Here is a 23,767-nt window from a genome sequence, read left to right on the forward strand (position 1 = left end):
TAACATTTATAAAACTTTATACACATGTATAAAGCAAAAACTAGCTGGCAGTGAATCAAATGAAACCGCTTCATTCAACAATTTGATCAATCTGTCAATCGTAGGGTTCGTATCTGGTGGGTGTTTCTGACCCGAACAGTCACGCTGGGCAGAAAGGTCTCGTGGACCCATCTCAGTTTGCCAGAGCCAAACAGTCCATCCAGATGGCTTGTCAGAACCTCGTGGATCCGGCCTGTACTCAGTCCCAGGTAAAACCTCAATAACAATTGTGGAAGATATCAGTCTTAGTATTAGTGCTGTTTTGTTTTAACTTACTGATCGGTTGAAGTGATCAGTGAGTATATCATGTTATTTTAAGCTGCTTTCATGCAGATTTGCTTTGGTAGCATTTGATCCAAGATCACTCAGAGATGTTACATGCATCTTTATTTTCCAAGGTCCTCTCTGCTGCCACGATTGTTGCCAAACATACTTCGGCTCTGTGTAACGCCTGCAGACTCGCCTCCTCTAAAACATCCAACCCTGTTGCTAAGAGACAGTTCGTCCAGAGTGCTAAAGAGGTGGCAAACAGCACCGCCAATCTCGTCAAGTCCATCAAAGTGGGTTCAGACACTTATGTTTGTTTTTGATCTAAAGTGCCTGTAAGAATTACGTGATATAAATGTGATCGTAATATTTGTGCTTTCATATCAGGCGCTCGATGGTGCTTTTAACCAGGAGAACAGACAGAAGTGTAAAGAATCCACGGGGCCGCTCATTGAGGCTGTGGATAACTTAACCGCCTTTGCTTCGAACCCAGAGTTTGCCAGTGTACCTGCTCAGATCAGCCCAGAGGTACGACCTTCACAACTCTTGACACTGTACAGCGATGATTTACTTTTTTGTATTAATGAAGTTGTGCGGTCTGTTATTGTAGGGTCTGGCAGCTATGGAGCCCATCATAGCAGCCGCTAAGACCATGCTGGAGAGTTCAACAGGCATGATCCAGACGGCCCGCTCACTTGCTGTCAACCCCAAAGACCCGCCCAAATGGTCTGTGTTGGCTGGGCACTCTAGAACTGTGTCGGACTCTATAAAGAAACTCATCACCAACATGAGGTATTTACACAACCTTCACACATCTGTTTTGTGAGTCATACTGTAAGAGATATGAGAGATGATTTAAAGTCGATTTTTGTCAGTGATCAGTCTTATTTATTATTTTCTCAGGGAAAAAGCTCCAGGACAGAGGGAGTGCGATGATGCTATCGAGCTTCTTAATAACTGCATGCGTGAAGTGGACCAGGCCTCTCTGGCAGCTATCAGCCAACAGCTCACACCTAGAGATGACATCTCACATGAGGTAACGCTTCAAAGCATGTGTCCCCCACTATATGTACCATACCGTACGCAAGTATGTTTGACCCCCAAAGTATGGTTCGTTTGGCTAGTGTGATCCCTCCGTACCATACAAGGGTAAACGCTTAAACGTACCCCGATATGCTTTGGAGAGGTGGTCTCTGGCACGGTTCCCTTTGATTTTGATTTGCTAACCGCACCGGAGTGTGAAACTGCAGCTGTCATTGGAAATCATTCAGATACATGCAGCACAAATACAAGCACCGGCTTATCACCACACCCCAAAGACCCCACATCATGAACCGATTGGTTTATGACATTAAAGGTATAGCGGAAGATTTTCCCGAATTATTTAAAAGAACCGTCCCTCAATATTTTTTTAAAAATGCACACGCTACACTCCCGAGAGGGAACGCCTGTTAAACGCGTGCACGAGACAGAGAGAGAGAGCATGCAGGAGCTCAGTTCTTCTCTTCGCTCTGTTTACAAGTTTCTGTCGGCATGTTTACCATGTCTGTCTGGTTCGTGACTTGTGCCAGGGCTAGCATCGCTAATCATAACTTACATCAACTTTAACTAGCAGTGATTTTAAATGGATTTTTTTCCAAATAGCATGACAAAATGTACCTTTCCAGTAGAAACTTCGCGTGGGAAGCCCAACCTGTCCTTTAGCTCACGCCAGCGTGTGAAATAGTCTCCCATTCTGGTCTTGTTTCTTTCTTTATAGTCCTTTCTCTTCTTGTCATACAATTCGTAGACACTTTTTCTCTTGCGACCCTCAGACATTTTAAAAAAAAAAACGCAGCGAGAACGCGAGCTTCAATGAATGGTTGAAACCTTAGCACAACACACATACACGTGAAAGTCCGCATGTGCAGCAGGCGAACCTAGAGGCGAGCATGTACGACGGTTATACGTCAACATATAATCAGAATGATTGACATCTGGGATGACCAATAGTCTTGATGATCCACCCGGAAAACGGAAATCTTCCGCTATACCTTTAAATAACCGTAAGAGAGATTTTAAAGCATATTAGGAGCCGAATGCTCTGCAATCGCTCACATGTTGCTTTATTGTCATACGCCAATCAATCTGTGCAAGCACGCATGATTTCAAACACACTTAATAAGCCATAAACTCATAACTATGAACTCCATCACAAATATGTTTCTTCAAAACAATCACATCGTTTCATGACATAAGCATACTCGAGTACGAATCATAAAGTGTAGTGTCCGGTAAAGTATAATCTGAGTGCCAGTGTCAAATTTAAAAGGTCAAATTTACTGGTCGCACATGTGCGACTGGATGTAAAATTCAGTGGCACAAGCCCTAAGTGCGCTCCGAAGATGTTTAAACTGTCCAGATTTTTTTCCCAGTACCAACAGATGACCTCGGTGCAGTATGTCTGTCTATCTGAAGTGTAATTGTAATATTCTGTTGTTTTGCAGGCTCTGCATGAGCAGATGGCAGCATCCGTACATGAGATCAGTAACCTGATTGATCCAGTAGCCGTCGCAGCCCGCTCTGATGCCTCTCAGCTGGGTCATAAGGTGAAACCACTCAGCCAATATTCAGCCCTTCAGTTCAGAGGTCTCTCTAGATATTTTCCTGATGCTGAACATGTGCTGTTGTCTCACAGGTGTCTCAGATGGTCAGCTACTTTGAGCCATTGATCATGGCTGCAATCGGTACAGCATCTAAGATCTTAAACAGCCAGCAGCAGATGAGTGTGCTGGATCAGACCAAGACCCTGACCGAGTCTGCCCTGCAGATGCTCTATACTGCCAAAGAGGCTGGAGGAAACCCCAAGGTGAGACCATACCAAATGAAGATGTCCATGTTGTGGATTATTATGTGATGGGAGTGTTTATTTCAGTGTATTCGTCCACACACGATGACCTCCAGGCTCACAGTACTGTGTTTTTATTGTGTCTGCAGGCGGCTCATACACAGGAGGCTCTGGAAGAGTCAGTTCAGATGATGAAGGAGGCTGTGGATGATCTGGGCGCGACTCTATCGGAGGCAGCCAGCGCGGCAGGAGCCGTGGGCGGCATGGTCAACTCCATCACTCAAGCCATCAACAAAATGGAAGATGGTCCAGGTTTAGAACCAGAAGGGACGTTTGTAGATTACCAGACCACGATGGTGAAGACGGCCAAAGCCATTGCTGTCACCGTTCAGGAAATGGTAAAGACTGGAACTACAAAATATTAGGTTCAGTAATAATGACATATCGGTCATAATTGGCTCTGTGCAGTCGAATTGCAACATATATTTACAGTATGCTATCCAAATGTGTTATACCAGGTTACCAAATCCAACACAAATCCTGATGAATTGGGTGGTTTGGCCAATCAGCTGACCTCAGAGTTTGGGGACCTTGCATCAGAGGCCAAATGTGCAGCCATGACTGCCGAGAATGATGAGGTAACCGGATGTACTGTCCTCTATTTTCTCTCTCAACCCAAAAATTATTTTTTGTGAATTTAACATGACATTAAGAATATTAAAGTTGTAATGAATTCTTTCTGACCATCTTCCTGTAAATGCCTAAAAAAACACAAATAAACAAATCTAAAAATGCATTTAGAATTCAATGATCTCAGTTATTTGCGATGTGGTGACATTTATTATTTGTGTTGTGTTTTGTCCAGATCGGCTCTCACATCAAGAAACAGGTAACAGAGTTGGGCTTCAGCTGTACTGGTTTGGTGAGTAAAGCCGGAGCTCTGCAGTGCAGCCCCAACGACTCCTTCACCAAGAAAGAGCTCATCGACAGCGCACGCAAAGTCTCTGAGAAGGTGCCCTGCAACATTATTTTGTTAATATTTTTCATGTTAGAGGAAATGTCTTTATACTTTTAGGTAAAATTCTACCTTTGTTTCATATATGGATGTCTGTATTCTTGTCTCTCAGGTGTCTCACGTGTTGGCAGCTCTTCAGGCAGGTAATCGTGGTACTCAGGCCTGCATCACAGCTGCCAGCGCTGTGTCGGGCATCATCGCTGATCTGGACACCACCATCATGTTTGCCACAGCAGGAACTCTCAACCGAGAGAACGCCGAGACGTTTGCAGATCACAGGTGCTCGTATACACCGGTCCTTTACCTTATAAGAATTCATTTATTACCTCCAAGTCGTGTAGGGGCCATTATAATGACCTAATAATATAATTTCCTCTCACTTCTTATGTGTTCTGTTCTTTCTATAATTGCAATAGATAGTTGTAATCTTAAGAAAAACTTCCTGACGTCGCTTTACAAAATAACTTTTCCTTCCTGTGTGTTTTATGTAACAACAGGAAGTTGGCACATAACCTTTTTTTAATGCAATGTAGGCTTTAGTTACAACTATGATTTGCAACTTTAGTTGGTTGCAAGTGATATTGGATGTGAGGACTACATTCATATTCAATAAAGCTTTGAATCCATAATGAATATTTGATAAATGCAAAAAAATACATAATATTTTTATATATACCCTTTTTAAGTACTTAAGTAAAATATATTCACAAGACTTCTGTACTGCGGATCTGACAACTCGCGGTAGTGAGCAAATGATGATTTTCCGTTTTACTGTTTGCCAGACTTTGGATTTACATCCGAGCGTCTATTCATTTGGAACAACAAATTTAAGGAAGATATGGATTTATTGCCTGATTATAGAAAGATTTTTCACCCACTGCAATATATCGGTCCATCACTAAAGACATTTTAAATGTCAATAATTATGCATACGCAAACAGTGGGCAGACAGCTTACACGTGTAGACTACAGGCCACAAATTTTTGTTTTTAATATTTGTATTTGTTTCTCTGTGGCGTTTTAGAGAGCACATCTTGAAGACGGCTAAAGTTCTGGTGGAGGACACTAAGCTGTTGGTGTCTGGAGCTGGAGCGAGTCAAGAAAGACTGGCCCAGGCTGCTCAGTCCTCGGTCAACACCATCACTAAACTGGCTGATGTGGTCAAACTGGGAGCAGCGAGTCTGGGTTCTGAAGACCCTGAGACGCAGGTACTGTCACCTTCATTTAAACATGAAATATTTTACACTAAATCCAGCATTTAACACTGTGCTGTTCCTATAACAACACTTAATAATTCATCTTATATTCTAAAGCTATGTGTTTAGCCATCAAAGCAATATCTTATTACACCATCACCTTTTTTGTCAAGTAATCACACTTGATAAAACACAACATTGTACAAGTATTTGTGTATAGTGCAATTTTTATATTTTGGTCAGAAAACATATATTTTGTAAAATTCAGTAATGTTTTTGTCCCTGAAAAACATTTTGAAATACATGTTAATATATGAAGGTTAAAACTTATTAGTGATGCTCCGATCAATGCCGATCTCCACTAAAAATACGTGGCCGATCACTATTCTGAATCGGAGAGCCGATCTTATTCACAGCTATTTCATGTACTACGACTTTTAATCAGTAAGTCCTTATCGATCTAAAATCATTGTTAGTTTGAGTCGCATTTGAAAAAGCAACACTCATCAAACATAATTATTAAACATATTCTTTATTATCATGAAAATACCTGAAAAGGTTTGAAGAACAGCAATATAAATATATCATTAAGACATTTCCTGGAGCTGCGTGTCATCATAGCTGTGTGTGTATTGTTCTTCGTCTACAGCGCATTTTAAGTTTCTGCACGAGAGCGCCCCCTGGCTTTTGGATGTGGTGGCATTTCGCCGTAATTCATTGAGAAGCATAGCCAGCATTATCGGCCAATCGATCTGAGCATCCCTTAAACTTATTTAATTAAGCTTTACCTAATTTACAAAATGTATTCCGCATATATTTGAAACATATTTTGGCCAAATATTTATTTTATCTTATTTTTTTAATGTTTGTGAGCGTGTGTAATGTGAGATATGTAAATTGTGTGTTGTCTCTGTAAGGTGGTTTTGATCAATGCTGTAAAAGACGTGGCAAAGGCTCTGGGTGATCTAATCAGTGCCACTAAAGCAGCTGCTGGTAAACCTCATGATGATCCGGCCATGTTACAACTCAAGAGCTCTGCTAAGGTACACTTATATATACACACACACACACCAATGAAACACTTCATTTTGAACTCTGGCATATGAATGTTACAAGAGTTTTTAGGGATGTAACGGATGTATGTGTGCCCGTAGGTGATGGTGACAAATGTGACGTCTCTGCTGAAGACGGTGAAGGCCGTAGAGGACGAAGCTACCAAAGGAACGCGAGCTCTGGAGGCCACCATAGAGCACATTAAACAGGAACTGGCTGTAAGAGACTCAACATAGTGGTCCAAAAAATTTAAATGACTATGTTACAGTAGCATGTATTTGTAATTATTGTGACTTGTGCTTTCAATCAGGTGTTCAGCAGTCCTGATCCTCCACCGAAGACTGCATCTCCAGAGGACTTCATCCGTATGACCAAAGGCATCACACAGGCCACGGCGAAAGCAGTGGCTGCTGGGAACTCCTGCCGCCAGGAGGATGTGATCGCCACTGCCAACCTGAGCAGACGGGCTGTGGCTGATATGCTTCACTCTTGTAAGGTGAGATGAGCCACATACCTTGAGTGCGATGACATGACAGTGTCTAGAATAATATGACGTAAGCTACGTGATTTGAGGAGAATAGTTTTTTATTTGTGCAATACTGCTATTATTAGTTAAGCATTCAGTTTTAACCATAGATCTGAAATATACTTGTGGTGGTAGCCAGTGATAAAGGCTGTTATTACAGTACCCCCCGACCAAAAATGGTCTACTATACGTTTGACAAACAACTTGTTATGCGTGATACAACACAATACTTTGATTCATTGTATTTTTATCTTAATTTCACATTATATTTCATATATCCCAGCACCCCAAACTCTCTTTGCCATGAACAAAGCTGACAATGTTTGTCAAAGCACCACATAAACACTTTACTGTTATTTGCACTGATACATGAAACAATACTTAAATGACCCCTTTTATCAAACTGTATCGAATACACTAATATCTATAGTATATTAATGATAGACAGTGCAGGTCTAGAGATTATAAATATGTCTAGAGATTATAAATGTGACCGGTGTTATAATATTTTATGTAGCTTTCTTTACTTTCTATTAGATAGAGCAGTAGCAGTAAAAGTGCCTAATATTATAAAAATGGGAGAAAGAAAGTACAGTGTGTGGTCGTGTCTTCCAAAACAAGAGCCAGTTGCCATAGAAACCGGAGGCGAGCTTGAAACTGCAAATGAGCTTTAGCGTGTTAGCACTGACTTACTATGATCACATTCTCCGATCAACTCGGGATTTAAACACAATGTTAATCAGACCCAGGACCTGAAGTAATTAAACTGGGACTGACCCGGACCTGACTGACCATTTAAAATATAGACCTGGAAAGGTACAGTCCTGGGTCCTCTAGTGCACACAACTCTGCTCAAGTTCAGAAACATGAAAGGATACAATGTGACATTGAATTATTTGTGTTTAAACTAAATTTTTTAGTAGGTGTTACAACAAACCCTCTGGTTGTTATTAACCCCACCTATGAGGTAAGTTGTAACGTTTGCACTCCTGTCACTTTCGGTGTAATTGTACAATAACGGTAGGTCCAACAAACAAACTTTGAGTGTTCATTTTTAGCAGAGATGTGTGTGTGTGTGTGTTGATTGTCTAAAAAAAAGATTCACTTAAATATTTTTGAAATGATAGAGCCAAAAAGTGTTAGGTTGTGCCCCGCTACACCCTAGTGTCTGAAATATTTGTTAGAGATTAAGTTCCCATAAACCAGACCATTTTTCCTCCCTATCACACAATCTGCAATTGGGCGTTTTTTTTTTGTTTTACGTCAGTCGATCTGTTTCAGGCACATGTGAAGGTGTCTCTGAAAGGAACTGTCTTGAGAAAATTCACCATCTACTGTCAGAGAGTGAAAAAGCACTTTTATTCAGCTTGTCTGGCGTGTTTGTTTTGTTGAGTGTTTGTTTTAATTTCGCCTAATTTTACAAAGCTGAAGTCAGAATGATTAGTGAATCTGTAGTATTTGTTTTCATTTCCACATTAATTTAAATTAAAATCTTTTTTTTATATTTAGTGTTACATAATTCTCATGTGTTTTACAGCAAGCCGCATTCCATCCAGAGGTGAACCGTGATGTCCGCAGCCGAGCCCTGCGCTTCGGCTCTGAGTGTGCCACTGGTTACTTGGGTCTGTTGGAGCACGTGTTAGTGGTGAGTTTAAACCAATGAATACACGCATACACTCACCTAGAGCTCACGATGGGCCATGCATAGGTCATGTGAAGTGTTTCAGCCATAGTAGATGCATCCCAGTTCAGAGGCTGCATCCTCCAAAGGCTCCTGTTGCACGAGGGATGCAAATAGGAAATCCTCACTAGGTTAGACATCTTATTTTAAGTCGATCCAGCCTCTGAATTGGGTTGCAGCTGTCACTAAATTGAATATTACAGATTTATTTTAAATGGTATCTATATAGAATCTTTGCTTCTTTTTGGTCAATCGTTGAATTTATTGGTCAAATATTTCTGAATAACTATATAAACACTGTATAATTGGCCCTCTTGTTCCACATATTAGAGAGCTTATATAATATATTTTCTTCTGTCTTTTTAAAGTAAGCTAAAAAAAAATTAGCCTTATATTGTTTGTTTGTGTAATAAACTCAAGTTATATGATGTTTTCTCAAATTAAACAAAGTGAGTATTTTCCTGGATAAATCTCTTTATCTCACATAAAGTGATATTAACTATGAATTCACAGAGCCTGAGATAATTATTATTTTTTTTTTTTAATCCCAGTAAGCTTCTTACAACATGCCAATGCACAAGAACAGCTCTGATTTTAATGTAGATCAATATTTCATGTCAATTTATTTTTGGCATGGCTATTAGTAAATATGAAAGCAGTATTATGTCCAGTCAGATGGTCATTGTCACTCATCTCAACAGGGTTTTGGTTAGCAGCTGCAAATTACATATTCAGATCAGAGTTTTATGAAAAGCACATAGCTGATTATTTTTATGCTAATTTGAGAAATTAATTGTCAATGTTTTCATCCTTCATTGTGTCTGTGTGCGTTTACTGTGACAGCCGGTAAGTAAAACATGATTGTGCATGTGAGTTTGTTCTGAAAAGCATCTTAAAGCAGTATGTATTGCATTGCTATTTATTGTCTGTACAAAACTGGTATGAGTTTATTATCATGTACTTCATCAGTTAAATGTAATGTGTCTCTTTGATTAGGACTGTAAAAAGCAATCTGAGTTCGTGTGCCAATAACATCTCAAAATTAGTCCTAATGTTTTGTTATAGGTTCATTTACTAAAGATCCAGTGTGCGTCTGATCTGCATGGATTGACATTAAATGGTTTGGAAAAGCATTTAGCGTTTTGGTTGTTGTGTTCTTGGCAATGTTGTGATGGCATTGGATTTATAGATATATGGTTTAAAAGTATGAATAAGCCTCTTTCACACAGAGATTATGTAAAATACACTGATCCTGTGTTCTTGGATTTGGACCAGGGTCGTTTGATTTTTATTGATCAGTGATTTTCTGAAATCTGTGCGTGTGTTCACACAAATCCCATAAAGACCTGTGACTTCAGGATGTGACATGTAATGTGCATTATGTTTTTTAATGATGTCGCACTACACTTTTTGTTCCATTTGACTTCTATTAATAGACATGCAAATTTGTCAGACTGTGCAGATATTTCGCTGTGTACTAATAGTCTGGTAACCTCTGACCTGCAATTTTGTATTACATAGAGATATGTGACTAGTTAGTGTTTCACTCCTTGACCTTTTTTACTTTAAAGAAAACATGGACAAAGCCAAATAAAGTTTATTGACAAAGCGCTCCCCGCTCATATTTGCAGTAATATCTGAAAATATTTGCATGCTCAGAGTCTAGTGTGACCGCCCCTTTAACCTGGAGAACAATCTCGGCTTCAGCATGGATAGCGAGGAGCTCCCTGGTCTTCAATGTTGATCTGCATTTATAACCCCCAGACAAAGAGTTAAACGATAACAGATGTGTCATCACTGTGACACACCCCTTCCTGCATTGTTCCTGCCTTTTGTTCACACCGGATGAACTTGGTTACCATTAGGGGATCATTTCCAGGGATAAGTTCTCTAGCAACTCTAGCAATTTTTGGGTATCAACACTCCGTGTGAAAGAGCTTTCAGAAAAATTTTTAATTTAGAAAATAGAGAATGAGACAGTCAAGACGATTGTTATAAACTCCATCTATATAGACAGATGGCATATGTTTGCGTTTGTGTGTGTGTGTGTCTGGTATTGTCTGCATCATTCCCGGCATTCCTGCTCAGGCCGAGTCTTTTCTTAGCCGTCTATTCCAAACCAATGACTCTGTGTAACAGGTGTGTGGCATTAGTCCGGAGGACACAACGAGGACACTCGCATACTCTCTTATACTCACTGTAGATGAGTGTCTTCTGTCAGATCAGCAACTTCTTTCTTCATGAGCATCTCACAGCACTCATATAGTAATCTCTGTCCACAGGTCATTCATAAACCCTCGCATGATCTCAAACAGCAGCTGGCAAACTACTCCAAACGTGTGGCCGGCTCAGTGTCGGAGCTCATACAGGCCGCAGAGGCCATGAAAGGTACACACAGTGCACAGTGTCCCATACATTCATAGGAAAATAAGCTGAAAATGAAAAACATTGTTTACTTCACAGTTGTATTAATGGTTTTATCTCTATAATTTTATTACTAAAGCTTGCAAGTAATGGAAGGCAAGCCTTTCCTCTACTGGCACATTGCAAGACATTGCAAGCTATTAATATCTGAGGAACATATTTATACATCATGAGTTCACTACCACAAATTAGGCAAGATTATTTTCCTTAACAATTGTAAACTGTACTGTGATCCTTTAACAAACAGAAATCAGAAATGGTTTGGGGTCTGCAAACTCGACTCATGTAGTCTAAGGGTTATCATATCAAGATTCAGGGCTTCTCTCATGTTGCTTGACCCTCTTCACCTGTCCCTCAGCTCAGGTGTCTCTGTTTGGACCTGGACCATAAGCATAGGATCCAAGCATGATTTATTTGGTATAATCAGGGAGTTCCATTAGCGAAAGTCATCTGAGAGCCTGGGATGATAGTACTCAGATCCTGATTTAACACACGATGAGAGATACTTGAGGAGGATCTATGTGTGAGCGAGCAAAAGAGAGAAAGCGAGTGAGAGAGTGCGTGTGTGTGTGTGTCTCTCTCTTAAAGAAGCAGCACTGTACAATTACAAAATATAGTAAATTGATTTCATATAAAAATTTAAAACACACAAATGTCTTGGGTCTGTCTACGATTAACACCAGAACCCAAATAATTTACTTTTGTAGCATTTTAATTTTGTAGCAGTTCATAATTTTGTTTCTTTGACGTTCATCTCACTGATTCTTCTAGTTACAATGTAATGTTAAGACTTTATATATAAATGCACATTGATTTGTCAATGATTCATAACTATGTTTAATGTCTGTAGGTACAGAGTGGGTGGACCCCGAGGACCCCACCGTCATCGCTGAGAATGAGCTGCTAGGAGCTGCAGCTGCCATTGAAGCTGCAGCCAAGAAACTGGAGCAGCTTAAACCCCGAGCCAAACCCAAGGTAAGGAGACATTTACCCCCAGCCCTCAGAGGACACACTCGGTCCTAAATAAACCTGTTAAACATTTATATATCTACTGGAGGTCCTGTCAATCAAACGTGTGTTTGAAGGGAAAACCCGAATTGATTTACTGTTTTTTCAAAAATGTCTGATGATTATGTAGTTCGGGATCACTGTAGTTTGGTTTCAAATTTAATACATTTTCTTAAAGGAAAAGTTTGAGGAAAACATTCCAGGATTTTTCTTCATATAATGGACTTTAGTGGACCTCAACAGTTTACAGTTTCAATGCAGCTTCAAAGGGCTCTAAACGATCCCAACCGAGGCACAAGGGTCTTATCTAGCAAAACAATCGCCATTTTCACTAAAAATAATTAAAAAAAATGTACATTTTAAACCGCAACTTCTCATCTTGCAATAGCTGTGTGACGCCCCATTGCGACATTACATTTTAAGTAAACATGTCGGAAAGTCCTGCGTTCCATATGTGAAATGCACACTTGCGGACCTTTTTTTTTAAACAATAAATTGACACAAAGACATTAATTATTATGATTCCACATACAACAACGGACCTCTTTCTCCATACTTGTAAACACTGGAGGGTAGGCTTGTAAACACTGTCGCGATAATGACTATATTGACTTATTGAGCGATAGGTGAACATGACGTCGGTAGTTTTGTTTTTTTTAGAGGCGATACAATACCATTGTGTTTACATGTGTGTTTGTTTGCAAAAAATGTATTTCATTAGCATTTTATACGATCGCGATTGCCCTTGTTATTTCTGCCTGCTATCTGTTCCGGAAGAGTGGACGCACGCACGCTCACATGCGGACCCTGAGCTCCGCGTGCGCACACACACACAAACACAGAGAGAGAGAGAGAGAGCGGACAGTGACAGGTGAAGAGAAAGCTACTCTAAGCTGAAATTTCGTGTTTTTATGGTGCATACATGCAGTTTGAAAGATAACATTCGACTGGAATTAGATTTAAAGCTCAGTTACAACCCGCCTCTCCGGCGTGAGGAAAGGAAATTAACGTAAACAAAATCTCTACTCTGTTCCAAAACTGAGGCAATGAAAAGAGCTTTACAAATTAAAAGTCATCTAAAACATGACCATAACGTCTAGTGCAGGGGTGCCCAACCTTGCTCTTCGAGGGCTGCCGTCCTGCAGACTTCAGTTCCAACCCAGCTCCAACACACATGTCTGTAATTATCAAGCAACCCTGAACACATTGATTTGCTGCTTCAGCTGTGTTTGATTGGAGTTGGAGCTAAAATCTGCAGGACAGTAGCCCTCCAGGAACAGGGTTGGGCACCCCTGATCTAGTGTTTAGATCTGAGATGTAGATATTAGAAACGTGACTGTGTGTACATACTCGCATTGTTGATTGTTTTTTTTTCTTATAATAAAATGCGATCAGAGTAAAAACTCGTCTAAAGCAATTAACCCTGTGAAACTGGGATTTATACTGAACAAATCTATAAGCTGTTTAAAATTGAAATGCATATTTTATCATATTTATTTATGTTTTAAATATTTAGAATTTTTTTTCTTACACCAATTTTATATTAACATTTTTTATCTTAATATTCTTAAAATCAAAGTTGTGTTCTTAGAAAAAGGATGTTCTTGCATTATCACTGACATAAAATGGTCTTAAAAAGACAATACTATCGACTATCGGCATTACTTCTGAGGCAATTAACGACCTATGAAAATTAGCCAACTGGAGGGGTAGTTTCGCATAGACCTTTCGATGTGATTATGTAGTATGTAAGGGATAATGTACAGGCAGCCGGTAGTTATCACGAAATAAGCCCCGACAGTGTGATCAGGCCCCGACACGAAGCGGAGGGTGTTGTATCACACTGAAGGGGCTTATTTCGCGATAAGTACAGGCTGCCTGTACATTATCCCGCTTATAACACGGCTACTTGCCACATAAGAAAAAAACTGGACATGAATATGATTCTGAAACATTTTATTGGCATATTTGTATTAAATTAACATTTTTATCCTTCCGTGAAATGATATAGTACCACGTGACTAACATTCAAAGGAATGTACGTTAGTTTTATAGTTATATAAGTTTTATTTTTATATATATATATATATATATATATATATATATATATATATATATATATATATATATATATATATATATGTATATATATATATATATATATATGTATATATATATATGTATATATATATATATATATATATATATATGTGTATATGTATGCATTGCTGGAGTTGAAGGTTGGACTTTTCAGGATATCAAACTTTTAAAAATATCTGGCAATGCAAGTCCTGATGGCCATATAGACTTGGTCTCTTTCAGGCCTTGCAGGTGTTTTTATGTGTCTTTATATGAGTCTTCACGTAACTACGTTCAGTTTAATTCAGTACATTATTTTAATGAAATCAAATTAATTAAACTGAAAAGTAACTCGCATTACTTTTTTTTAAATATCTCAAATATTAATGTGTACATTTATAAACGAATGCGTTACTTAGCCCATTACTTCAGAAAAGTAATATTTTTACATAATGCACGCTACTTGTAATGCGTAAATTATTTTATAGCATTTGATAGAAAAATGTCCTACAAATGCCCCAACTAAAGATAATTCAAAACCTTGATCTGTACTGATCCATTTTATAAGAATATAATATAGTGTATCTCAGAAAGTAATGTTTGGAAATAGAAAGATTTGTGATCATCTTTAAATGCCATTTATTTCCTACTCTTTCTGTTTGCATCGGCCAGTTTGGATTTGGATTGAAGGTAACCCAGGTCATTATGAATGTCGTGTGTTTCGTCAGCATGCAGAAGATAAACTTTTACACATACCAATGTTCAGATATGCATGACAATGACTGTCGGTTCTGTGTGTTTCACAGGAAGCTGATGAGAGTCTTAACTTTGAAGAACAGATTCTGGAAGCAGCCAAATCCATTGCTGCCGCCACAAGCGCTCTGGTGAAAGCTGCATCTGCTGCTCAGAGAGAACTCGTGGCTCAGGGCAAGGTAAAGATAAACACACAACACATGCACACCACACACAAATACACAACACTGCTCAGAGAGAAATACTGGCTACTTTATGGCCATTTACAAGCGAATCATTCTTTCAAGTAAACTGGTTAAATCAGTACACCATATCGGACACAATCATTTGAAACCGTTTGTGTGTCGGGTCAACAATGATCCACAAACAAAATTAACATGTGCTTGACAGTCACTCGATAAGAGTCCATTTAAGCCGGCGCTTCTGAGCAGCTCTCTAGTTACTCCAACAGTGCACTGAACGAATGACGTAAAGGAACTGGTAAACTTTTTGTGGAACTGATTATTGACTATTATAACGAACTGTCTGAAAGAACCAGTTCACAGGAAAGAATCAGACTTCTCATCACTATTCTGATCTTATTTATTCGTTCTTCTAATGGGAGTGTCAGCACTGCCAAAGCCAATTGAAAGCCAAATCCATTTTCCCTCTCTCAGGTTGGGGCGAGTCCAGCGAATGCAGTAGATGATGGACAGTGGTCTCAGGGTCTCATTTCAGCTGTAAGTCTGTTTTACATCTGTCACAGTTACTGTAGGAACATTGTAAGATGACAAATATCTTGAACTTTTTAAATTTTTGAGATGTATGAGGTTTCAGGGTACAGGTAGGACTCTATGGATGGTGTGATTGTTTTTATACAGTAATTCACTGTATGTCTGCTGTGCTTTAGGCTCGTATGGTGGCTGCAGCGACGAATAACCTATGTGAAGCCGCCAACTCTGCGGTTCAGGGTCACGCCAGCGAAGAGAAGCTCATTTCTTCAGCCAAACAGGTGGCGGCGTCCACCGCACAACTGCTGGTGGCCTGTAAGGTCAAAGCTGACCAGGACTCCCAGACCATGAAGAGACTGCAGGTTTGTGTGAAGGGTTTATCTGCTTTCATATACCCCATGGTGGGCTCACACTACAGGATTGTTAAAATCTAGTTGCAGACCCACACTTAAGGAGAATCTTGTCAGATCATTTTTTTTTCAGATCTTAAACATGCTCACACTACAAGATTGGAAAATCATTGTGCATCACACATTACAGGAGCTTGCTAGAGCGACCGCTTCACGTCATGTCACACGGAAGTGGATGTAAACTTGTAGAGATTGTGACACACTTTTTAATTTTTACGTTTGTAGCTAGTACACAAGAGCTGTTGCGATTGGTCGACACAATCGAATGAGTCGATGCTGATAATTAGTCGACATCATTATTTATAGTCAATACTATTATTTTACCTTTTAAATTTTGCTCTCACGCTAAAATAACAACCGTATCCTCCACACCACTAGGGGGCACGAACCTTATGTCTATTGCTGTCTTCGCAGTGGGCTGACTGGGCTCAGTAAGCAACAGTTTCCAAATAATAGGAAAAGTTATCAAATGCTGAAGGGGTCGAAAGTATGGGAGTACTTAAGATTAGCTGGTAATAAAAGGCTGGTTTGTAAACTCTGTAAGGTTTCGTTGACACATCACAGCAGGACCAGCTCGATGCGTGAACATCTGAAGAGCCGCTGGACTCATCTGTTTGGGCGGAACTATTAAAATCTGCTGTTCTTTTTAAAGAAAAGGGTCGCGAGGACTGGAATTGATTGATCATTTTGATTGATCTGTACCTGCGTTTGATAATGTTCAGGCATCTGCTGTGCCCCGACCACCTAACTGCAGATCGATCCGCAAAAAACATAAAAGTACAGCGAGAGCATGCGGAGCAGTCTGCTCTCGCGATGCTTTGATATCATGCCACAATTGATGGACCGCTATTCCCGAGACAACACCGTATTCTGTCTTCCAATGTAAAAGAAAAGTCCAAAATGAAACCCTTGCATCACTTTCAGGTCAGTTCACAAGCCTGTGGAAATGTATAGCTTTGGCTGCTTACATAACTAACTAACTAACTCTGCGTGATTTAAATAGTATAACAATGTACCATTTTCATGTAACTTAAATGTTTAATCACATTGCGCTGCGTTGCGTTTTGAAGCTTGATAAAGATATCCATGCTAAATACATCCGTTGTTTTTGTATATGCTACTAACTACACTTATTTATTATTTGAGATAAACAAAACTTGCTTTACTGAATGCTTTAGTGATAAATAATTCAAACAAAAATGCCTTTCTTGTAAGTAAATTAAAAGTCAGCTTTAAGAAAACAGCAGATGTCTATTAAAGTGCCAGTAAAATTACAATTTTAAGCGTCCTATCACTGTTTAAAAGTCCCGCACAACAGGTTTCAATGCTTGCAAGGTCAAAAAACACTGTAATTTTCTCAAAATATAAATTTAAAATTCCCCCATTTCTCAGAGATCTCCAAACAATTCGTGTGAAGCCGCTCAACGACTCAGTCTGCCTAAACCCCACCTTCTAGTAGCCAACTCTGCTCTGATTGGTCAACTGACAGAGCCTCTGCACAGACCACATATCACTGGTACAGACCAACAATAGTGCAACATGATATACTGAGAAGACATTTTCGACATCAATATACATCATTCATCATTAATTCAAGCAATAAAAACAATGACAGAAACTAAAGTTTTTACACTCATTTAAGCATTTATGTAAGCTAACTGGGTCATAGCTAAACCGTAAGTGCACATGCGCTAGCCGCTTGCTAACGTGACTTTCTGACAGTATATTAAGAGTTTAAACAACGACATAATTCATCATTAATCCAAGCAATAAAAACGACAATAGAAACTAACATTGTACACTCATTTAAGCATTTATGTAAGCTAACTGGGTCATAGCAAAACCGTAAGTGAGCATTAACATCATTAATCCAAGCAATAAAAACGACGTCAGACATTAACATTTTTACACTCATTTAAGAAAGTATGTAGCTATAATCATATTTACTGGTTGTGGTTAGGAGACGCATGTTGTTCCAAATAAAGTGGGTACTGAACCATCTTTCATTTCCAAACGTCTAGTAAATCCCTCTGTTAAAAATTAATTTTAACCACTGATTCTTCACAGCCAAACGTTTAGTTTATCCCTCCTTGAAAAAGTAATTTTAACCACAGATTCTTCATATATCTTCATCCTTTGGTAGTGAAAACAACACAAACTGAAAAAACAGTGTGATACGATGTTTACACACTAACTAGCTGTGGGCAGGTTATAGTTTTCGTTTCTCCCGCGGGCAAGGCTGTGGGCGGAGATTATTACGCAAAGTGTTGTAAAGTGTGACGTGGATAAAGTCAATCCATATGACGACTCGTATAAGCAATTCAGAGTCGACTCCCTACTTTAAAAGCCAATAACTTTATTAATCGTGCACTTTTTGGTTCAACTACTTTGCACATTGTTTATATTGATGGACGGCTACATGACACACTGTAATACAGGTCAGTTTCTATTTTGGATCTGTGTGACTCTTTAACAAAAGCAAAAGTTGGTATGTATGGTTATGTTCTCAATGAATACAGGTGTTTAATTGATTTAACACTCAAGCATTCAGCTAAGTAGGTTTTGTTAATGCAAATAATAATTAAGTGTAGTTATAACTTATTAGCATATACAAAACAACAGATGTCTGTAGCATAGATATCTTTTCCATGCTTCAAAACGAAAAGCAGCACAATTTCATTTAAACAACTGAAGTTACATGATATAAATCGATATTTAAATTACGCAGATGAGTTAGTTGTGTCAGCAGCCAGCTATACATTTACACAGGCTTGTGAACTGACCTGAAAGTGATGCACACGTTTTATTTCGTACTTTTCCATTTGAAGACAGAATGCTTCCCACGGGTTATGAGACGACCTGCGCGTCACTAGTTTGGATAATTTTCAGCATTGTTTAAGTTTTATCTTTATACTTCGATGTAGCAGCAGTGCAGTAGTTGTTTTGTGTGTATGGTATGGGTCATAAATCACACACTCCTAACTAACCTACCCGACTCTTCAGCCAGGCACAATGCCTCAAAAGGCATAAAACATCAAATATTCCTGTAACGTCAGCCAGAGAAGCACTTAGGATGTGTTTGTCTTCCACAGCTGCATTTCCTTTTAAAGACATCCACCGAATCCAAACACAAGCACTGTCTGTACTTCAGAGACCACTTGACCTCACTCTCAGCTCATGCTAAAGATTTATAGACACTGGCCGTTTGGGATATTCATAAACATTTGCACTCATAATGAGACAAATTCATTTTAAAATTTCAGTTTGTTTCTACCACATATTTGTCGTGATTGTAACCATAAGAAAGTTTCAAAGCAACCGTTTGACAGTAATGGCAGGCTGCGTTTTCTGTTATACCATGCTGACATGCGATTTGTTTCCTCGCAGGTCGCTGGTAATGCTGTGAAGAGAGCGTCAGATAATCTGGTGAAGGCAGCACAGAAGGCTGCGTTTGACGCTCAGGACGATCAGACCGTAATGGTGAAGAGTAAGATGGTGGGCGGCATCGCTCAGGTAAACAAAACACGCATGCAGTATGAATTTCAATGGATCCTGTACGTGTCTTACGTGTGTTCACCTGCATGTGTGTGTCCGCTCAGATCATTGCAGCCCAGGAGGAGATGCTCAGGAAGGAGAAAGAGCTGGAAGAGGCCAGAAAGAAGCTGGCCATGATCCGACAGCAGCAGTACAAATTCATGCCGTCAGAGCTCCGAGAGGACGGACATGAGCAGTGAGACGCAACAGAGACTAAAACATTATTTCTTCTAGCTAGATAGATAACATTATGAGCTTGAGCAAAGTAATCAAAGATATGCAATGAGTATAAAGTGAAATCTTATCAGGATGTCTATTTTAAGTGTTTGTTAATTTTTTTTTGTCACTTAAGAGCATTGCCACCTTTTAAATTAGCTTTATTTTTTGGGTTTTGTTATAATGTGCCACATATGCAAGTCACGTTTAATTGCTTCTAATATATCTGTATTATTTTTGTCTGGACTAGATTAGATTAGATTAGAAGCATTGTGTGTTTCAAAGCGCACTCGCTCACGGCCGGGGCCAAATAGTGTTTGTGATGAATGATAAGCTTTCCAAAAGCGACATGATTTATATTTGTTGAGGATGTATAGGCCATCGATCTGCTCTTCTGATAGACATGGACTTTCTGTGGCAATCTGAGGCAGTTGGTGCAATGATTCATTCTGGCGTTGAAGCAATTCATTGAGAGTAAACATATCATTTTTTTTAAAGAAAAGAATAATAAAGCTATTGTTACAGATGGTATTTCATATTAAATGTGTTATTACAGTGTTTGTCAAATTTTGTGCTAACGTTTTGGTCTACTGGCATTTCTGTCAAAATTTTATATTTTATAAAGCATAAAAGCCATATTTCCATACTGTTTTTTTTTTCTCTTTTTTGTTGCAATTTACTGTAATATAATATAATTCCCATCAAGCTGTAGAAGATATTAGATTTCAGCAAACAAATATCTGTAAGTGCAGAATTGGCTACTTAATAATATAAGAATAATAGATTATTGAGAGACTGTTATTTGTGATTCAAACACATACAGTTTTTGAGGTTTTATTCATAACAGTGCTCTTTCTAAAAATGTCCCATTATATTTTATGATTGTGTATTTAACATTTAACAATTTTTTCACATTAAATATGCAAGCACACTTTGTCATATGTTTAACAAATCTTATAAATTCACTGTTTTCCAAAGATTTTCTGTATCTGTGGTTTATTTATGATAAAACACATATATAACTTGTGTACCCAATGATTCTGTGTATCACTGCACAGCACCCTTAGCAATATAAACATGCGTGACACCTTCTGTTACTGTTCACAGTCGATCAGGGACTATTTTATCTAGTGGAAGGACGTGATTTTACTTTATGAAAGTTCCTTTAAAGTATTTTGTTTTATTTTTATGCACAGTCTTGAGTACCTTATTGCCTATTTTCCTCATAGATTAATATAATTACTATTTTTAGTAATGTAATATTAATAATAATTTGTTACATTTATATAGCGCTTTACATATGAATGGGGGAATCTTCTCAATCACCATCAATGTGCAGCAGCCACCTGGATGATGTGATAATAATAATAATAATTCCTTACATTTATATAGCTCTTTTTTCAGTACTTAAACCGCTTCACATATGAACGGGGGATCTCCTCAACCACCACCAATGTGCAGCATCCACCTGGATGATGCGACGGCAGCCATATTGCGACAGGGTGATATGTCTGCTAGCAATATGGCTGCTAGTGATGTCAGCCATATTGCGCCAACGCCCACCACACACCAGCTTATTAGTGTACTTAGTTATATTAATTTCCGTAATATAACAAAAATCCTTTCATCTGCACTTTCTGTTTTTTTATGTCCAGCCTGTTCTATCTCATGACTTATTTGCTTTCTCCCCATGCTTGCTTATATTTAAATTTTAATTTTATGTTTATTTTAGTAAATGTGTGTGTGTGCTTTGCACTTCTGAGATTGTGGGTTGTTTGTGCCACAGTATTGTTACATTGGTCCATAAGAGGTAAATATTCAGTAAAGTTGATCAATTGTCAGTTTTGTGACCTCTGTGCAGTTGTGAATCTCAGTGAAAGAGGTGCATGAATTTCCTTATTCTCTGTACTGCTTGCAGAGGCAGACACTACTTAAGTATTTTTATTTTTTACATAAAAGTAAATTTTCAAGTATTTGTATTTTATCAGTGTTTTTCTTTGGAAAACATACATTCCAAAGCATATTATCATAATTTTAACTCCACTACATTTCATAATTTCAAGTTTTTGGTTTATATTTAATATTTAAGTACATTAAACATCTAGTACCTTTTTACTTAAGTAAAAAGTACTTTCATACTTTTACTCAAGGAAAGTACACAATTTTTATGTAAGTAGGTATTAAATCAATTTTATTATGCAATAAAAAAGGAATACACAGTGTGATTCTCTAGAATGTAGTGAACATTTTTTTGTCAAGTAAATGTTTTCCAAAGACAAAGCACAGATGCTTGTAAAATGTAACTAAAATACTCAAGTAGTGTTCACCTCTGACTGCTTGTTTACTGTATGGCCTTTTTCCTAAACCCTAAATGTAGTTTTAGTTCATCCATCTATTAAGAACTTTTGACACTCACTGGACTTCTGTTTTTTTTAAACAATGAGTTTGCTTTGTGTCAATTCTTTAACCCATCGTGTATATGAGCTCTTTCTGTGTGACCAGTCCTTGGGGCAGAAGAAATACCTGCTTGAAACAAAAAGTATTGTCCTTAAAATGAAATGCTTGTATTTATTTGTACTGTAAAATTATTTATGCAGCTGTTTGCCAGTAACTTACTGTAGATTGTAATTTATGTTATTTACTGGCAACAGTTTGTTCAAAGTTAAGTGAACAGTAAACAATAACAAGTCTTTGTCTTAACAGAATAAAAGTCTAAAATTATAGATAAATCCCCATTAACTTTTATCTTTATATTTCCGATTTTGTTTCCCAGAATGCTTTGCATGAGGCTGCTATTTTAGTTTTATTTTGTGAAGATAAAGACTTGTAAATGTTTAATGTTCTTTTGACTTTGAACAAACTGTTTCCAGTAAATAACATAAATTTAAATCTACAGTAAGTTACTGGCAAATGAATGCCAGTAATACTGTAAATTCTACAGACATTTTTAACAGTGTAGCACTTTTTTACAATGTTTCATTACTTCAAAGCAACTTTACAGGAAAGGTTAAGTAAAAACCTTTATGATTATATAAGTGCCTCTGGACCACAAGGGTAAATTTTTGAAATTTAGTTTTATTCATCTGAAAGTTCCTCCTAAGACCTGGACATCCAATTTTTTTGATGTTTGCACCATAATACCCTATTCTGTGTAACTGGAACCTGTTGTACACAAACATGGAGAAATACACTGCTTCATAGGAAAAAAATGTGGTTATTATATTTATTGATTCTTCCTAACCCCAAAATAGCTGGTAGAAATCTGAAAAAAAGACAAACCAAAACTCGGGTCTTAGGAGGTTAAATAAGCTTTCCGTTGAGTTATGGTTTGTAAAATTTTAAAATAAAACTATTTAAATATCTGGAATTTGAGGGTTCAAAAAAAAGAAAATACTGAGAAAATCACCTTTAAAATTGTCCAAAAGAAGTCATTAGCAAATGCATCCACTCACAAAAAAACTTTGATTTTTAAAGTAGGAAATTTACAAAATATTTTCATGAAACATGATCTTTAATATCCTAATGATTTTTAGCATAAAATAAAAATCAATAACAATGTATTGTTGGCTTTGACAAATATAGCTAACATAGCAAATTTTACTGTCATTATTAATATATTATAATCTAATGTTCCATTGACTAACAAACATGTAGTCAGTTAAAATGAAAGATGTCATATTAAACACAACATGCCTTTCAATCTTATTAATCCCCTAACAGAAGAAATCAATTATAAGAGCAAGAGTTTGAAATTACATAAATGATTTGCAATGTATAAAAAGCGTAGCGAAATTGTATAAACATCATTAAGTGAACCCAAGCATCACACACCTACAAAACTGATACAGTGATGTAAGATGTAGTCAGGCCATTACTGAATTTACAAAACGCTTAGCTAATATCAATAATATTCCTGCCAATTATAGTCCTCATACCATTTTAATGGTAAAATAACATACCGAACTTGTTCACCTCTTTTCAAATTTCAAGTTACTTATCTTAATATGATATTTAAATTATTATCATTGC

The 23,767-nt window shown here is 37.9% G+C and overlaps 1 protein-coding gene across 1 annotated transcript in view; it reads left to right on the top strand.

Moving 5' to 3' along the window:
• Nucleotides 1-20,717, top strand: part of tln1 (talin 1) — a 76,505-nt gene extending 55,788 nt beyond the window's left edge. Inside the window, exons 34-56 of the mRNA XM_065240548.1 lie at nucleotides 105-248; nucleotides 438-599; nucleotides 694-834; nucleotides 917-1,098; nucleotides 1,210-1,342; nucleotides 2,793-2,894; nucleotides 2,984-3,154; nucleotides 3,283-3,531; nucleotides 3,652-3,771; nucleotides 3,999-4,145; nucleotides 4,261-4,427; nucleotides 5,173-5,356; nucleotides 6,262-6,387; nucleotides 6,499-6,615; nucleotides 6,708-6,893; nucleotides 8,461-8,568; nucleotides 10,887-10,992; nucleotides 11,879-12,003; nucleotides 14,922-15,047; nucleotides 15,525-15,587; nucleotides 15,758-15,940; nucleotides 19,376-19,501; nucleotides 19,588-20,717. Coding sequence (XP_065096620.1) covers nucleotides 105-248; nucleotides 438-599; nucleotides 694-834; nucleotides 917-1,098; nucleotides 1,210-1,342; nucleotides 2,793-2,894; nucleotides 2,984-3,154; nucleotides 3,283-3,531; nucleotides 3,652-3,771; nucleotides 3,999-4,145; nucleotides 4,261-4,427; nucleotides 5,173-5,356; nucleotides 6,262-6,387; nucleotides 6,499-6,615; nucleotides 6,708-6,893; nucleotides 8,461-8,568; nucleotides 10,887-10,992; nucleotides 11,879-12,003; nucleotides 14,922-15,047; nucleotides 15,525-15,587; nucleotides 15,758-15,940; nucleotides 19,376-19,501; nucleotides 19,588-19,722 — 3,303 coding nt within the window. The 3' untranslated portion in view covers nucleotides 19,723-20,717. The remainder of the gene's footprint in view (nucleotides 1-104; nucleotides 249-437; nucleotides 600-693; nucleotides 835-916; nucleotides 1,099-1,209; nucleotides 1,343-2,792; nucleotides 2,895-2,983; nucleotides 3,155-3,282; nucleotides 3,532-3,651; nucleotides 3,772-3,998; nucleotides 4,146-4,260; nucleotides 4,428-5,172; nucleotides 5,357-6,261; nucleotides 6,388-6,498; nucleotides 6,616-6,707; nucleotides 6,894-8,460; nucleotides 8,569-10,886; nucleotides 10,993-11,878; nucleotides 12,004-14,921; nucleotides 15,048-15,524; nucleotides 15,588-15,757; nucleotides 15,941-19,375; nucleotides 19,502-19,587) is intronic.
• Nucleotides 20,718-23,767: the final 3,050 nt, after the last annotated feature.

Source organism: Paramisgurnus dabryanus, chromosome 10 (genome assembly GCF_030506205.2).
Source record: "Paramisgurnus dabryanus chromosome 10, PD_genome_1.1, whole genome shotgun sequence".
Classification (NCBI taxonomy): domain Eukaryota; kingdom Metazoa; phylum Chordata; class Actinopteri; order Cypriniformes; family Cobitidae; genus Paramisgurnus; species Paramisgurnus dabryanus.